At 45.8% G+C, this 18,723-nt stretch overlaps 1 protein-coding gene across 1 annotated transcript in view; it reads right to left on the bottom strand.

Moving 5' to 3' along the window:
• The window catches only part of LOC138489589 (SUN domain-containing protein 3-like), a 131,235-nt gene that overhangs the window by 11,273 nt on the left and 101,239 nt on the right, over nucleotides 1–18,723 (bottom strand). Inside the window, exons 5-6 of the mRNA XM_069617296.1 lie at nucleotides 11,540–11,908; nucleotides 9,312–9,404 (exon numbers count right to left, since the gene is read on the bottom strand). Of these exons, the coding sequence (XP_069473397.1) occupies nucleotides 9,312–9,404; nucleotides 11,540–11,908 (462 nt within the window). The remainder of the gene's footprint in view (nucleotides 1–9,311; nucleotides 9,405–11,539; nucleotides 11,909–18,723) is intronic.

Here is an 18,723-nt window from a genome sequence, read left to right as displayed (position 1 = left end):
GGAATTATATACTAGAGGATGTCTAGTATGCGCCCAATTTAAACCTGCTTCACCAATGCATAGAGCACCATTGATGAAAAGAGGCCTAACTCTTCCATGGTCAGATTTGCAAATAGACTATGTAGGTCCTTTAAAAAGGTCGAGCAGGGGACGCCGTTATATTTTGAGTGTGGTATGTTTGATGTCAAAGTGGATTGAGTGCATTCCTGCACCAGATTGTAGTGCGCAAACAGCAGCCACATTGCTGGTGAACCATGTGTTCTCAAGGTTTGGGTTGCCACAAAGAATTGAGTCAGACAGAGGAAGTCATTTCACAAGTACTCTAATGAGTAAAGTATGGCAAATACTAGGTGTGAAAAGGAAACTACATATCGCATATCGGGCGGCGTCTTCAGGTACAGTTGAAAGAAGCAATAGGTCTGTTGTGGATATTTTAAAGAAATTTGTGGCAGAAGCAGGTTCCAGCTGGGATTTACGTTTACCATTGGTTTTGATGGCAATCAGATCGACTCCTGCCAAAGCAACAGGTGTTAGCCCTCATGAGGTCTTGACAGGTAGGAAAATGGTGTTACCACAACACCTACTATACAGAACACATGAGCAAACTCTAGTGAGTGCATCCACAGTTCATGTATATATTGATGAACTGAGGAGGCATTTGCAACATGCATTTGCTTTTGTGCAGAGAAATCTGGAAAGAGCTGCTGACAGTGCAAAGTCATATTATGATAAAAAGACATCAGTAAAGGAATACAGTGTAGGGGATCAGGTGTACAAGTTTCATTTTGGAAAAAGTAAACAGAAAAATTCTAAATTTCTAGCAGCCTGGCAGGGGCCATTTCGGATTATAGATAGGGTCTCTCCTGTAGTGTATAAAATTTTGAAAAATGAAGGTGAAACAGCAATAGAGCAGTTTGTCCATGTAAATCAAATCAAACCATGCCATCCCAGACATGAGATCAGGCGGCTTGAGCATGTAGAAACAGATAAAATCCCTTGAACACAAAAAGAGAAAATAAATGGGTACAATCAGGAGGCAGTGACAAAGAAGTTAAAAAGTTGGTTGTTATGATGGCACATAAACACTGTAGTATATGTAAAATATAATATAAAATAAATATAAATAAATAAATAAATGCACATATAATGGAAGCTCATGGTTGGTGTGCAGAGAGAAAGTGTGTTAAATATTGAATATCTGCTTGTTTTCTTTTAACTTGTGTTTAATTTCAGAAAAAAAAAAAATGAAATATTTTTACCAAGCATGTTTTATTTTTGGCAAAAGGATGAAGTTAGTATTGTGCTATGTACTTAATCTGTTTATTTTCTATTTTGATTTAGACAATTAACATTATTTGGTCGGGATCAGAGGCCACGGGAGACGATGGAGTCCTGGAGTCCCCTGGATGAAGACCAAAAGATGCCTGCCTCCAGGTGGAGGTGAAGACAAAATAACCGGAATGCCAAAAGAGATGACTACTGTGGATTCAAGATTGCCAAGATGAAAGAGTACTCGAATGAACCGAATAACATCGCTGGTCGGGACATACCAAAAGAGACAAAACAAAAGTTCCGGCATATGAAGTTCCACGTATTTATTATTTTAATTATTTATTTTAATTTGTTATATTAATTATTTGTTTTAGTTAGTTGTTTTATTTCGTTGTTTTTAATTGACTTGGAAAATTTAAACTTAAAGTAATGCCACTTCCACTGAGAAGGCAAATGTGGAACATTTTATGAACTGATGGACTCAGATGAAATGTTGATTGCAAATTTTTCATTGATGCACATGAATATTCATTTTGTTGGATTGCTATATTGTAAAAAAAAAAAAGAGAGAACAAGTTGTTTTTAGGAATTGGCTTGGATTGTAGCCAAGTTCTAAAAACAAAAGGAGGGTATATGTAAGGATATTTGGCATGTTACAGCACAGAGTACAGCACTACTGCACAGGTAGCAAACAGCACAGAGTACAGCACTACTGCACAAGTAGCACATTTTTTTTTTTTGCAGCACCACCACAAGGGTGCGGTGCATTGCTATATGGGTCACCAGATTAACAAGGAAAGACAGGCTATTCAGTCAAAAACGATTTTAAATATAAAATGCAAATCCAGTTCCTCATTGTAAAAGCACACATTTTTACATTAAAAATGCATACTCTGCCTATATTGCTAGAGACACATTTGAAAATTAACAGCTAACCTATTAACCATTAACCTGACTAATAAAGCCTTATTTAACATAACCCACTAATAAAATGTGTTCTCCACTGCAGAATTAGGCATACTCTGAAAGCCATTTAAATGTGTGTGCAGATTTTTTTTTCTTCTCTTCTTTGTCTGCTTCTCCGTGTTTTTGTGCACAGTAACTGCAGGAAGAAGGAAGTCAGATTTGCAACAATTGCAAATGTATAAGCGAAGCTATTGTTGAGAGTAGGAGGATGAGAGATGATGGATTTCATTGGGACACGTCATACAGAGGGCTGAGATGAAAGTTTTAGTGGGCAGTATCGGGGAAAAAGACAGGCAGACATTTTTCTGCACTACTGGGGAGAAGACCTGGCTGTGGGACTCCTGACTGAATGCAGATCCCTGCGTCCTGCTACAGTCAAGATTTGGCAGTCGAGACTGGGGAGAGCTGAAATAAGGACCTTTCCACTGGCTGAGGCGTTCCTATCTGAAAAAGCTGAGAATTCCAGGCAATGACCCCGGTTTGAGAAGGCAAGCGTTCCTTTTTGCTGGAGTTAATCCAAGGGAGCCACATTCACAAAGAGAACAGCCAAAGAGAACAACTAAAAAGATAAGGTAATGAGAAGTGTGGGAGCTGAGTGTGTACGGTAATATGCAGTCAGTGTAGGATTCCTGTGCATGCCTTAATCAAATGCTAATGTTGCAATTTGAGTTCTGTTCTCCGCCACGCTCTTCGCAGTGTGTCATAGACAATGCTTTTACTGTACCATTTTATTTATTTCTGTAAAGAATGAGATCGTGTTTAAATGCAACTTTTATAATACAGAAAAATATTTGAAAACAGACGGGTGGTGTATTTAATATTTACCATTACAATGCCGATGATGTGGGGAGATTTTTAAACAGTGCAATGGTCATTTTAAGACAGATGTGTGCATGTCAGAATCAGTATGAACAGTTGTGAGTGACCGTAGCATAGCTTGTTGGAGGTACATGAGCCAACGGGAAGAGAGACTCTCTGAACATAGCTCCCTACCGTATATAAGGTAGTGGAAATTACACAAGACTACCATATATAGCTCTCTGTCGTAAATAAGTCAGTGAGTTCGCCCATGGTGGCACACCATCACTATTACTGAAAAATGTGGTCTTCCTAAAATGTAGGTCTGAGGTCTCTCTAGTGATCACACGAAAAATCTAAGCAAAGATAAGGGATTTTGGACATTGGGGCCACAAATAAAACAAAGGGAATTATGCTCACCAAAATACCACCAACCGCGCCTACCAACCACGTATACCAAATATGCAGGTCTGGGTGCTGAAATAATGCATGTCCATTGTATTATTGTTGCACATGGCCAAATCTGAATACAAAGAGTGATTATTGCTAAGTTATTTTTCGGCGGTAATAAAATACCGTCAGGCCCCAAATCTCCACAAAATACCCTACAGGCCTAAATCAACACATTTCATTAAGTGCTAGCTTGTGGCGGTGGCAAAAACTGTTTATGTGAGATTCTATTTCTGCACTGCTTTAGTCTGAATGCAAAGACCATGAAACATCACATGTTGAACTATGACAGGTCTCAGAAACAGGACAGAGCAACGTTCTAGAGACTAAAGAAGATTGTCGATTACTATGATGCACAAACATACCTTTACTGATGCCTTTATGGGAAGATGTATTTTGAATAATTAACATTTCCATTAAAACGAAAAAAAAAATACATGTTTACATTCTAATTTTGCAATGTGGCATTTTGTTTATTTATTTATTCAACTATTTAACACGCCGACCAGGCCCGTGGGCAAAGGGTTCATAGAAAAACCAGACAAAAGAAAAACAAAATCAAAAGCACCAGTACCACAATCACAGCAGAGATGATAAAGCAAGTGTGGGCCCCTATGTGAACAGCTGTGTCTCCAGCCTTTTTTTTTATCTGTCTAATGCAGTGATCCTTCTCAGATCTGGAGCCAGAACATTCCATTGTATGGGAAGCACCACAAAGAAAGACCTTTCGCAGACCAGAGACCATTTTACTCTAGGAACAAGCAAAACAGAGGAGACATTTGACCTCAAGCTCCGTTGAACGAAGCGCCTTGAAAAACTTTCAGTCAGATATTCTGGACAACGGCTAAATAGACATTCCTGAATTTTATTTATTTATATATTTTATTTTATTGAGCATTTGTTAGGTGCCTTGTACAACATAAATGTGTTTCAAAGTGCCACAAGGCTAAATGGAAATGTAACAGGGGAAATAATATTGGCAAAAAAGTCAAATACAGTCATGGTCCTACTAGGCCTTGTGGCATTTGGATGTGCAAGTGCAGCGAGGAAAGTGCAAGGGATGGGAGGGAGGGGGAGCAGAGCAGCTGACAAGTGCTGCTAGAGGGCCCAGGACAGAAGTGCTAAGGGGAGCCAAGGAAGAGAACCTCAGGCTAAATTCTAGTGTAGGCAACTGGCAAGGGTGGGATGCAGAGCTGCCAAGCAGGGGGAATCAAGGGCAACTCGCAAGGGTGAGGTTCATGAGGATCAAGCCATTGGTCACAACTGCAGTGGGGGATTAACAGGGAAAGAAAAGAGAGAAAGAGGTAGAGAACAGCAGAGTTTTGAGCAATTTCGGGAACTTAAGGAGGCTGGCTCAAGTCTGAAAGGGGCAGGGAGGCTGTTCCAAAGGGAGGCGCCAGCCGAGGAGAGAGACCTACCCCCCACTGCCTGCTTGGAGAAGCGTTTGACAGTCAGAGAGTTGGAGTTAGAGGAATATAGGGCTCTAGCGCGGTAGTATTTGGGAGGCAAATTTGGAGGTAGTGTGGTCCCAAGCCTCAGAAAGCCTTGTGGATGATGCAGGGGGTCTTGAATTTGATCCTTGCAGCCACTGGGAGCCAGTGGAGAGAATTTCGGACTGGAGAGATACGGTCCCAGGGCTTGGATTAGCTGGGTGGTGGCATAGTGAGGAAAGTGGGAGATTGAAAATGAGACTGTCGCAGTAGTCCAGCCTGGAGAAGACCAGAGCTCTGGAGACATTGAGCTTCTGGGGGATGGTTAAGAAATCAAGAATGCCTCTGAGGATATGGAGCTGGAACTGGGACCTCTTAGTAAGGTCCATGATGTGTGGGATGAAGGAAAAACCAGAGTCGAAGATGACCCCAAGGTTTTGGGCCTCAAATGATGGTGGGGGTAGAGGGCACAAGAGGGTGGCCAGAGGGTGGGAGGGAAAGAGGGTGCAGATGTCCCAATGAGAAGGATCTCTGTCTTACTGGCATTAAGGCAGAAATCGTTAGCTGCACACCATGCGTGAATGGCCGACAGACAGTCAGGGATCAGAGAGGAAAAAGAGGAGGTAGTAGAGGGAAGTTTGAAGGAAAGCTGCGTGTCATCAGCATAACAGTGGAAATTAGGACAGAAGGAGGAAATCAAGTGAGCAAGAGGGGCAAGATCAATATTGAAGAGCCATTCCGATAGGATGGAGCCCTGGGGGACGCCACAGGTAGAGAGTGAGGTGGTGGAGGAAAAAGGGCCCAGTTGTAAGTTGAAGGGCGGTTAGTGAGGAGAGAGGTCAGCCAATCCAGTGCCCGGACAATAATGCAGAGGGTGTCACCGAGTTCTTTTATGAGGATAGAATGGTTGACCGTGTCAAAGGAAGAGGAGAGATCAAGGAGAAGGAGAAGAGCGGGAGAGTTGGAGTCGAGATTTGCGAGCATGGTTTCACGGGTATTCAGGAGAGCAGTCTCTGTGCCTCTGGATGCCTGGAATCCAGATTGATGGTCCTGAAGGCAACCAGCAAGATCAGTGCGGGGGGTCAGTTGGAGGAGGACCAGCTTCTCCAAGAGTTTACCCAGGAAGGGGGGAGTGGAAATAGGGCAATAGTTAGCCGGCCAGGAGGGTTCAGCAGACAGCTTTTTTAAGAGGGGGTGCACAAGGGAATGCTTGAGGGATAGAGGGGAAGGAGTGGTTACAGAAGTCAGCAAGAGCAGGGGCGAGAGAGGAGATGTTGTCCTTAATGGGTCTGGAAGAGCAGGGGAGCACCTGTTTGGAGGAGACCTTCATAGAGCAGACAACTTTAGAGACCTCATCTGGTGCTATGGGCATGAGGGAGTAGAGTGAGGGGATGGAAGGAGGGGGGCCAAGGGAGGCAGGGGAGCAGGCGGGGGCGTGTAGATGGAGGTGGAGGAGAGTGAGGACAAGATGTTCTTGAGTGTTTGATGTGAAATGGGATGCCAAACGGTGCAGAGAGCCTGGGAAGGAAGGAGCGAGGTGGAGACTGCAGCTGGATTGCTGAGTTCCTTGCAGATTTTGAAAAGTTCAGCGATATTGTTAGTGGCTCCAGAGATGCAGGCTTTGATGTGGGCCCGCTTTTTGGAGCATTTAGTTAAACGATATTGCCTTTGGAGCAGGCGGCAGGCCAGTTTGTCAGAGGGTAAACCCAAGGTCTGCCACTTCCGTTCAGCAACTCTGCACTTGCGTTTCGGAAATGCTAGATCAGAGTCGTACCAGCTGTTGTTCTTGGAGGTAGGTTTTGGGTTTGGGTTTGGAGAGGATTTTGTAGCCCTCAGGAAGGAGAGTGTCAAGAGCATTGACGAAGCAGATATGGAACCACGTTTCAGTAAGATGGAGGATGTCTAAGTCAAAGTCTTCGAGGAGACAGATGTCGATGAGTGTTTGACAGCAGAGCGAGCATTCAGAGTAGCTAAGTGAAGCTGGTTACCACCATTGAAGGTTTCCGAGGGAGAGGGTACAGGGGCATGGTAATCCTGTCAGTGGTGGTGGAGAGGTGTGAGGAGAGGAAGAAGGAGTGTCAGGAGAAGGGAGGAAATGTATGAGGTAGAGCAAGCGCTGGTCGCGAAGGAGGAGAGTAGGTTGAGAACCTTCGACCATGATAGTGCCATTGTGATAGACATTAATGATACACCTAGAGGCTGAGAAGTATGCCAGCCACCAATAATGATTGAGAAGGAGAAGGGGGACAGAGTGGAGACCAGATGGGGGGTCCATAGGTCAGGAGAGGGACATAAATGAGGACGGCTGCAATAGGCTGCCTGGAAGTGGCATTGACGTAGGTGTCAGCAATAGGTAGGCCTGGGTTAGAGTCCAGGAGAGATTTTCTCTTCCAGACGTTGTGAGAGAGGTAGGATAGGTGATAGAATAGCAGTTAGAATAGATATGGGAGATAGAGAGTGCCATGGGAATAACGAAGGAGAGAGAGAGACAAACAGGGGAGCTGCACAGTGCATGGGAATTTACCAAGTGGCCTAGCAGCCAATGCACAGAATAAAGCATACCTAACTTCGAATTACCAATAAAGCACTAAAATACAGCACAAAATGGAGAGTGCATGGATTTAAAAAGCACACCTAAATTCGAATTGCCAATAAAACACTAAAATACAGCACCAAATAGGGAGCACACAGATTGGGGCAATTCCTGAATTCTATTTCTGAGCAAGGCAATAGGAAGCAGTAGAAACCATTCAGTGAGAAGTTAAGGCACAGCAGATCCATATAGCAGGTGGTACAGAAATTGCATTTTGTAGTTAAGTTTATGGGGACGGAGTCAAGAATCAAGCAGGCACCCAAGGTAGAGGAACCAGGGGAAAGGGCAAAATACAGGACAGGGTGATCTGGGGTCCTTACCGGTACTATGTAAGAGCAGATTTGTCATGGTCCTTGACTGCAAGGGCTGCTGCCAAAATGTTCATTAGGGAGCGTTGCCTGGCGACAAGTCGTTGACCCGACGACCAAATATAGTCAAAACTAAACAAGAGTTTTCTTTATCCAAAGCTATGATGACAAGCAAACGTGGCTTATCTATCCCGTGGATGTCCAATTGAGAAGACTGAGAGTTTGGTGTCTGCAACAAGCCTAGCTGCACATTCATAACAAACAACTTTCAGCCCTTAGTAGAATAAGCTAGATTTGTTCATATCACTCTCATAGGCAGAGTTAGTTATGGGCAGAGACATCGCCCTGGAGAGGTACATGCAACAGCTTCTTGTGACGGGGAGAAAGGAAGGAGTGTGGGACAAAGAAGACCCCTTTAAGGATCGGGATGAAGTGGCAGAATGGTGGCCGAGTGATGGCCCAGAAGATCAAGATGATGGCAAGTAGAATGAGAGAGATTTACTTATACTCCTAAGGGCTAGGGATCCCGAAAGTGCTCAAGTGGATTCATGGTTTAAAACATCAAAGATAATGGTTTGAATCAGTTGCATTCAGTCCACCCCACGCAGAGATGACTCATGAGGGGATTTGAGACGAGCTTTAAAATTCAGGGTGTTCATCTTTGCGGTCGAAATTACTTGATCAAAGTTTATACCAAAGGCACCCATTGGTTGTATTCATGCTGAATTGATTTAAATTAGATAAATGCCTAATCTCAGATTAAAATACAGTTAAATAAGACTAAAATGAAAATGCAGTACATTGGACCCACTTTAATCAGGCTTAAAGTCTTCAAAATTTCAGATACAAATAGTTTGAAACATTGTTTAGAAAGACTTGAGTCTTTTAGGAGCTGGATTACCCATTCCCACTCCTGATTCCTGCAAGATTTTGAGGGGAATGCAAAATCTGTAAGGATGTTTTTGCAGTAGGCGAGAGCAAACATTTCTACCGACACTTGCAAGCCCTTTCCCAACCCTAACTGAGTTGCATTAAACCTTTTTAAACTGTTTTGTGCAGATTCGTCGAACATGCCAATAATATTAGCATCTGAAGAAATTCTCTTATTATATGGCGTAAACTAAGTCACTAATACCAATTTTGTAATATACATGAAGCTTAAGTTAGCAAAAGTCAGTGCATTCTGGCCAGTCGAACAATACCAAATTGAACAATATTTGTAGATCAATTTAAAGAAATCGGGTGTATAGAGAAAACCAAATATTTAAATAAAGATTGTATGATTAGATTTATATCATGCACACTGCACCCTCTATAATATTAGATATACTGTCAATATAATATGGCTCAATAGTATATGATTTGTAGTAAGAAACATGATCGGCTTTTGGAGAAAAAAAGATGATCAATCAACTTAAGAAGTAGTGCAGCTTCTTTAAACAATATTTCAATACGAGGGTAACAAGATTTTGAGGACATTGAGTTTCAACATACCGTCAGCGGAAAGGTTTGGATGGGTAGGCCCTCAGAGATGTAGGTGAATTGCCCCAGAAAAGTTCCTTCTTCTTCAGTTTCCTCAGTCAAGCCCTGTAAGGTCGGGATATGATATAAGTCATTTATAACGCGCCTGCATACAAGTGTTTCTAGGCGTGTCAAGACAAGGAAGGGGAAGACAAAGGGGAACAAAACAGACGATCTTACTAGGCCTTGCGTCATCCAGAACATAGCAATAGCAGTGGATGATGAGCACAAGTCTTGTTTGAAACGAGACATATGACACAAAAATGGTATATATTGGACAGCAGTAAGTTTGGTTGGCCTAATTTTGGTAGTGAGACCTAAATATAAATATATATATATAGAGAGAGAGAGAGAGAGTGAATGAGAGAGAGAGAGAGAGAGAGAGAGAGAGCGAGTAAGGGAGGAGACGGTGGGGACAGGGCGGCACAGGGAGGGCATTATGAGGGATAGCCCCCAGTAAAAGATGAAAAAGTCACAGTAAAAAATTAGGTCATTTAAAATTGCCCCATTGAACCGACACACACACACACACAATGCTAGTAGGCCAGACAATTATAGACAATGAAGCAGTTTCTCCTGCTGACTCATTTGGAGGCGAACTTAGTTAGAGTTTTTAGAGAGCACACAGGATCTCAGTAGAAAGTTGGGACTTTCCCTCTAGGGCACTCAGACAATGCTCCTTCCTGTCCCGCTTTCTTCATTATTTACTCCTCCCTTTTCCGACTCCTTTCCTAATTCTTCCCGTTACTTCTCATTCACTCATGTTCCACCCTCCCTGCCTGGCTTATTTTTTCCTTTTTTTGACACCATTCGTCATCCTTCCCTGCCCACTCTTTGCCATCTACCCTCTTTTTATGATGTCTTGCTTTTCTTCTGTCCATTTCTTCTGTATTTCTGGTTCCTCTCATCCCTGCTTTCTGAGTAGTTGTTATCTTTCATCCTTGCTTCTGCCTTCTCACATCGAATCCCTTTCCTACTTTGCCTGTTTGCTCTCAGTCTAGTCCTTCATGCTCACGGCCATCCCACTCTGCCTACATTTCTTTAGTCTATTTTCTCCAGAGCTCTGGTTCTCTCTAGGCTGGACTACTGCAACAGCCTCTTTCTATATCTGCCTGCCTCTACTCTCCACCCTCTGTAACTCATCTACACAACAGGACTGCAAGACTTGTCCTTGGCCACAAGCCCAGGGATTTCATCTCTCCAGGACTGAAATCTCTGCACTGGCTCCCAGTGGCGGCGAGGATTAAGTTCAAAACCCTCTGCATTGTCCACAAGGCCTTCTGGGGTCTGCGGCCTCTATACCTTCAACTCTCTCTTGCTAAATATCTTCCTTCTCAAGCTCTTCACTCATTTGCCTCCAACTCCCTCAGGGTCAGTCGCTTCTCCAAGCAACGAGTTGATGGTAGATCTCTTTCCTCGGCTGGGGCCTCCCTCTGGAACAGCCTCCCTGCCTCCCTGAAAGTTGAGGAGCACCATCTCTGGTTCTGGAAGCACCTCAAGACCTTCCTCTTTGCTTCTGCTTTCTCTACTCTCCCCTGCTGATCTCCTGGCTGAATCTGAAACTGCATTGGTTTACCTGGTTACCTTCTGATCTCTGGCCCAGGTCCTCCCTCCTCCGCCAGTTGCACACCTGCACTGCTCCCCTGGCAACCCTTTCACTCTGGGACTGTTTCTGTATCCCTACAGCCCCTACTAGCACTACTAGCACTTGACACCTGATGTCTGCACTTACCCTTTGCACTTGCCACCAGCTGGCTGCACTTCTATTTATTCTATTTATTTTCTTTATTTATTTTACTGTCATCCTATGTACTGCACGGCACCCTCCCCTTTCCCCCTGCACTTTTCCCCTTCCCCCCTCCCCTGCACTTGCACAATCTCAATGTCACCTGGCCTAGTAGGATCGCTTTCTCTGTCTTCCCTCTGTACCCCCTCACTTGCCTCGTCGCGCCTTGAAACACTTGTGTATAGGCGCGTTATAAATGCCATATCATATCATATCATATCATAGGCCCTTAGTTCCATCCCTCCCTGTCTCCATCATTACATCTTTATATAGCCCTCTTTCATTCCATTATTGTCTTCCTTCTTTCCTTCTATTCCTTTGCTTCCTTCCTCCCTCTTCCTTTCCTAGCTTGAGTAGGACCCAGTTATATCCTTTGTTTGTATCTAGCTTACTCGCTGGTCAGGACTGCACTTACATAAACGGTGAAGTCCTTGGGGGCGCTGGTGACTTCGCCTGGAGGGGAGGCAGCCCTGGTAAGGTGTTGAATGGTGACAGCCGTTGGGTGGATCTTCTCGTCAAGCTTCACCAGGATATGACCCCGTGACCCTGGAAAAGGCCAGCAGTTTCCTGGATAGATATCCGGCTCCAGGATAACCTCCGGGTTCGGTGTGTGGTTCCACAAAGCAAAGTTGTGCCATTGCGTTTGCGCTAAGTTTCTCTCATAGCTTTTTGATGTCCTGCTCCTCACCACAGTGGCACCGGCAGATTTTAGGGCAGAATCGGCAAGGCGGACATAATCTTCCTGCACCATTTTCATTGCATCATTTATTATTACTGTCACCTGCTGTGAAAAGGGAACATAAATGACTCCTGTAATACAGAATTGAGTAACACAGACACAACCAAGCAAGACAAGCAGCAGGCAATCATGTATCTTTATGCACATTGATCAAGAGATTATTGGGTGGCTGGAGGTCAAGAGTGTACACTTGGAGTCCATGGGATACTGGGTCACTGGGAGTCCGTCCAAGGATGTGGTCATGAGAATCAATCCAGCCAGAGCGTGATCGTGATTCCATGGATCCGCATGGACAGTGGAATTCTGGGCACAGAGTCTCACTGAAGGCTCTGGATTCACATTATCCCAAGGAGTCCATGGGATACCAGGTCACTGGGAGTCCATCCAAGGATGTGGTCATGGGAATCAATCCAGCCAGAGCGGGATTGTGATTCCATGGATCCGCATGGACAGTGGGATTCTGCACACAGAGTCTCGGTGAAGACTCTGGATTCACATTATCCCAAGGAGTCCATGGGATACCAGGTCACTGGGAGTCCATCCAAGGATGTGGTCATGGGAATCAATCCAGCCAGAGCGTGATCGTGATTCCATGGATCCGCATGGACAGTGGGATTCTGGGCACAGAATCTCGGTGAAGCCTCTGGATTTATATTATGGCGAGGAGTGCAGGGGATACCAGGTCACTGGGAGTCCATCCAAGGATGTGGTCATAGGAATCAATCCAGCCAGAGCGTGATTCCATGGATCCGCATGGACAGTGGGATTCTGGGCGCAGAGTCTCACTGAAGCCTCTGGGTTCATATTATCCCAAGGAGTCCATGGGTACCAGCTGGTTCGATGTCTGTATAAGGCTGCTCTTCCCGTGCCGCTTCTACAAAGCAGATCTTTAATGCACACTTCCTTACTGTGCCATGTTTTTTGGGTGCTCCTGCCTGCAAAGTTCCTCACGCACCCAGTTCTTTCCCCCACCCCTCCAAAATCCTACTCGTTTGAAGGGGTGTCATCCCATGTCGTGTCCCAAGGCCACCCTCACCCACAATTCACACGTACGCCTCATTTTCTATATCCGTAACCATTCCACTCTCGGATTGTCTTTTACCACTCCCGTTCTGTCACTTCTAGACCTATAATACACCCCATTTCCTATCCCCTTCACACTCCTTCCCCACCCTCTCCCAATCCGGACTATCACCTTTAGACGTGTGGTAAACGCATGCGCTGCAAATTGAGCACAGTAAATACAAGAGCTGCTAATCACAGCACGGTAAAGCCAAACTACCCACTTGCACAAACAAGCACACAGGCTCACAAGGAGCCAAGAGACGCACACTATCACAGGGAGACAAATAACAAACATGGGCAATGGGAGGCCAGGAACTCAGGCCCACAAAGAGGAATCAGACGCACACTATCACAGGGAGCCAAATAACAAACATGGGCAGTGGGAGGCAAGACACACAGGCTCGCAAAGAGCCAAAAGACACACACCATCACAGGGAGACAAATAACAAATGGGCAGTGGGAGGCAAGACACGCAGGCTCGCAAAGAGCCAAGAGACGCACGCTATCACAGGGAGACAAATAACAAACGGGAAGTGGGATGCAAGACACACAGGCTCGCAAAGAGCCAAGAGACTCACACTATCACAGGGAGACAAATAACAAACGGGAAGTGGGATGCAAGACACACAGGCTCGCAAAGAGCCAAGAGACTCACACTATCACAGGGAGACAAATAACAAACGGGCAGTAGGAGGCAAGACACGCAGGCTCACAAAGAGCCAAGAGACGCACACTATCACAGGGAGACAAATAACAAACATGGGCAGTGGGAGGCCAGGCACTCAGGCCCACAAGGAGGAAACAGACGCACACTATCACAGGGAGGCAAATAAAAAACATGGGCAGTGGGAGGCAAGACAAACAGGCTTGCAAAGAGCCAAGAGACACACACTATCACAGGGAAACAAATAACAAACATGGCCAATGGGAGGCCAGGAACTCAGGCCCACAAAGAGGAAACAGACGCACACTATCACAGGGCGACAAATAACAAACATGGGCAGTGGGAGGCAAGACACACAGGCTCGCAAAGAGCCAAGAGACACACACCTTCACAGGGAGACAAATAACAAACGGGCAGTAGGAGGCAAGACACGCAGGCTCGCAAAGAGCTAAGAGGCGCACACTATCACAGGGAGACAAATAACAAATGGGCAGTAGGAGGCAAAACACGCAGGTTCGCAAAGAGCCAAGAGACTCACACTATCACAGGGATACAAATAACAAACGGGGAGTGGGAAGCAAGACCCGCAGGCTCGCAAAGAGCTAAGAGGCGCACACTATCACAGGGAGACAAATAACAAACGGGCAGTGGGAGGCAAGACACGCAGGTTCACAAAGAGCCAAGAGACTCACACTATCACAGGGATACAAATACCAAACGGGGAGTGGGAGGCAAGACACGCAGGCTCGCAAAGAGCCAAGAGACGCACACTATCACAGGGAGACAAATAACAAACATGGGCAGTGGGAGGCCAGGCACTCAGGCCCACAAAGAGGAAACAGACGCACACTATCAAAGGGCGACAAATAACAAACATGGGCAGTGGGAGGCAAGACAGGCAGGCTCGCAAAGAGCCAAGAGACGCACACAATCACAGGGAGACAAATAACAAACGGGCAGTGGGAGGCAAGACACGCAGGTTCGCAAAGAGCCAAGAGACTCACACTATCAAAGGGCGACAAATAACAAACATGGGCAGTGGGAGGCAAGACACGCAGGCTCGCAAAGAGCCAAGAGACGCACACAATCACAGGGAGACAAATAACAAACGGGCAGTGGGAGGCAAGACACGCAGGTTCGTAAAGAGCCAAGAGACTCACACTATCACAGGGATACAAATAACAAACGGGGAGTGGGAGGCAAGACACGCAGGCTCGCAAAGAGCCAAGAGACGCACACTATCACAGGGAGACAAATAACAAACATGTGTAGTGGGAGGCCAGGCACTCAGGCCCACAAGGAGGAAACAGACGCACACTATCACAGGGAGACAAATAAAAAACATGGGCAGTGGGAGGCAAGACACACAGGCTTGCAAAGAGCCAAGAGACACACACTATCACAGGGAGACAAATAACAAACATGGCCAATGGGAGGCTAGGAACTCAGGCCCACAAAGAGGAAACAGACGCACACTATCAAAGGGCGACAAATAACAAACATGGGCAGTGGGAGGCAAGACACGCAGGCTCGCAAAGAGCCAAGAGACGCACACAATCACAGGGAGACAAATAATAAATGGGCAGTGGGAGGCAAGACACGCAGGTTCGCAAAGAGCCAAGAGGCTCACACTATCACAGGGATACAAATAACAAACGGGGAGTGGGAGGCAAGACACGCAGGCTCGCAAAGAGCTAAGAGGCGCACACTATCACAGGGAGACAAATAACAAACATGGGCAGTGGGAGGCCGGGCACTCAGGCCCACAAGGAGGAAACAGACGCACACTATCACAGGGAGATAAATAACAAACATAGGCAATGGGAGGCCCGGCACTCAGGCCCTCAAGGAGAAAACACACACATACCATCACAGGAAGAAGACTAACTAACATGGGCAATGTGTGGCAAGACACGCAGGCTCGCAAGGAGCCGAGAGACACACACTATCACAGGGAGACAAATAACAAACATGGGAAGTGGAAGGCCAGGCACTCAGGCCCACAAGGAAGAAACAGACACACACTATCACAGGGAGACAAATAACAAACATGGGCAGTGGGAGGCAAGACACACAGGCTCGCAAAGAGCCAAGAGTCACACACCATCACAGGGAGACAACTAACAAAACAATGGCAGTGGGAGTCCAGGCACTCAGACCCACAAAGAGGAAACATCACACACTATCACAGGAAGAAGACTAACATGGGCAATAGGAGACCAGACACACAGGCTCACAATGCGCCAAGAGACACACACTATCACAGGGAGACAAATAACAAACATGGGCAGTGGGAGTCCAGGCACTCAGGCCCACAAGGAGGAAACAGACACACACTATCACAGGAAAGTGTAACACAGACAGACAATGTGTGGCCAGGCACAAAGGCGCACAAAGAGCCAAGAGATGCACACTATCACAGGAAAAAGACTAACAGACATGGGCAATGAGAGGCCAGGCACACAGACTCACAAGGAGCCAAGAGACACATATATCACAGGGAGGCAAATAACAACCATGGGCAGTGTGAGGCAAGACACACAGGCTCACAAGAACGAAACAGACACACACTATCACAGGAAGAAGACTAGCACACATGGACAGTAGGAGGCCAGGCACACAGACTCATTAGGATGCAAAATATTGCAGGGAAACAAATAACACAAATGGACAGTGCAAGGGCCGAGCCAGGTGGTCACAAGGAGTGAAGAAACACACAAAACCACAGGGAGATGGGGGACAGACCTGCCTTTGTGAAAAGCAATGAAAAGGAAAACATTTCCATTCCTTTTTGGGGATGGGAATGCAAGTGTTTCCAAGGATGAAACCACAGCTGTCACATTTCAAGACAAATGCTGTTAGGGAGAATTCTCAGAAATGTGCTAATTCCTCTCTACCTTAGAGACCCCCAGCTCGTTTGCTGGAATTTAGGACTTTTAACTTCTAACCTAGAGAGAGTGCGACTTTTTTCCCACTCTCTCATGCATTTTTCTGTGATTTGGACTGTGTGTTTCTTTTGACTTTGGAGTCTGACAACTCCATATGCATTATCATTGCATTGTGACACACAGCACCTTCAGTGCAGTGACACAGGGAAGTCTCTTAGATTTCCCAAAGGTTTAAATACCTTCCCTTGGTGAAACTACTGTTTCCAAGAACAGTGAAGTGAAATTGACTTTACTTATATTTTGTAGCTTTCTAGACTCAGCAAACATTATCTTACCTTATGGTGCTGGAGGGGTTACTTAGTATCCCCTTTGTCTAGTATCTCAGGTAGCATTTTTATGTTACCCTTTCTACAATTAATGGTTGGTGGCAGTGGTTTACTTTTTACTACCATTGTGTGTTTTTACCGCGGGCTGCGTTTGCAGCTTCAGTAAAGCACCCATGGGTGCCCATTTTGTGAAAATGGCCCTGGTCTTCTTTTTTTGCCATTTTTTGTTGGAAAGCTCCTTCTTGAGGTTTACTGTGTGCACCAAACCAGGTTTGGTCCCTTTGTTCGTTTTGCCTTTGGCGGGATTCACGAGTGAAGCCCGCCTCTGGCTCCAGTATGTCTGGCAGGGGCCGGAAGTGAGGGAGGTGCCCAAAACTCCCTGTGCTTAATCCCCTTGGTTACATGAATGCACCCAAAGGTGACTGGCCAGCTGGCTGCCCAGCAAGGACAGCCACACTGCTGCGTGATTGACAGCTAGGCTGGAATGAATGGGAGAAACCTGCATAAAAGGCGAGGCTTTTTGGCTTGGAAGTCAACCACTGGACAAAGGAATCCGAAGAAGAACTTGAAAAAGAAGCCTGCTACAACTCCTGGACCATTTGTTTGCCCGGTGAAGCCCTGCTGTTGTGCTGAAGCTCCAAATTCGTTTCGACTAGAGAAACCCTGCAAGGACGACTTCTCCCCTTGGGTTGGTGGGACCAATCAACCCCAAAGTGAACTTGTTTGGACATCCTCTTGGAGCTCGCTGTATTTCTACTGCTGCTGCAGCTGTAAACGAAGTGCCAGGGAGAGAAACACCAGATCGAGTGGATTGTTTTTAAGTCAGACCAGAGCACCAGGAAGATCCTCTGCACTTCCCTGAAGCAGGACTGACCAAGCCTGAGCCACCTCAACAGAGTGCTGCACCCAGAATGCGGGGAAAGTCTGAAGTGGTATCCGAGAACCACAGTGTTGCTATTTACTGTCAGACGCAAGGAGCTGAAACCGCAAATTGCCACTGAATTGAAGTTTGCCCATTGCTGCCGCTGCCCTTTCCACTGCAGTGCAGGGTCCCCGGACATCCTCCCTCTTGTCCTCATGACTAAGGAACAAGAATACCAGGATCTGCAGAGCTGTACAGGAACAGAAGCCAGCTGGAACTATTCCTTCTAACCAAAGGTACTGTAAAGTCTAAGTGAACTTACCTCTTGTTGTGTAGCCTTACTTGTTCTCAGTTGAGACTTGTCTTGGTTGCCTTTCAGAGTTGCAAACAGCTTTACCCCTCACAAGCCTCCCACGGTGTAGCCTGTCAAGTGAATCTTATTTCTACAAATATTTCTAAAAACACTGTGCAAGACTTTTACTTACCTACAAAGAAGACTTTCAACTCCCCTAGACTTTGCTCCACTAACATTGGATGTCCTGTCTCCCTGAGAGACTCTTCTTACCTCTGACTCTGTGCCTTTACCTTTCCCCCAGGAAAAGGTTACATTTACTTGACAATGGAAGGTTTAACGAAGTACTTACCTGTTTATGAATTATTTGTTAACCTTTGTTTTATTCTCCAATCTAACCTTTGCACGAAACTCAGTATTGCTCTAAATGCACCAGTGATAAATCAATGTTCCCACCTGTATTCTAACCTCACCCCTGTTACCACAAGAAACCTTAAACTATGTGCTCGCATTCCTACATCCAACCTCCGTTCTCAGCCACTCGCAACAAGCACCCGCAATTTGAGGCTATGCTCCCGGACGCTGCAATCCACTTGCTACAAAGTTGCCACCCTGCAGGCAACCAAAGCCTCCCGCACTACTTGCAATCAAACGGACTCAATATTTAATGCCACACCATATGCGCTCACTGTAAATGTGCCCCCCAATGCAAAATCTGTGTTAGGCAAATCTTCTACCACCATCTTGAATGCTACTGTGCCAA

Source organism: Ambystoma mexicanum, chromosome 9 (assembly GCF_040938575.1).
Source record: "Ambystoma mexicanum isolate Mex_15411 chromosome 9, UKY_AmexF1_1, whole genome shotgun sequence".
NCBI classification, from domain to species: Eukaryota; Metazoa; Chordata; class Amphibia; order Caudata; family Ambystomatidae; genus Ambystoma; species Ambystoma mexicanum.
Note: the sequence above shows the minus strand (reverse complement) of the source record. Positions and strands in the feature narration are given on the sequence as shown.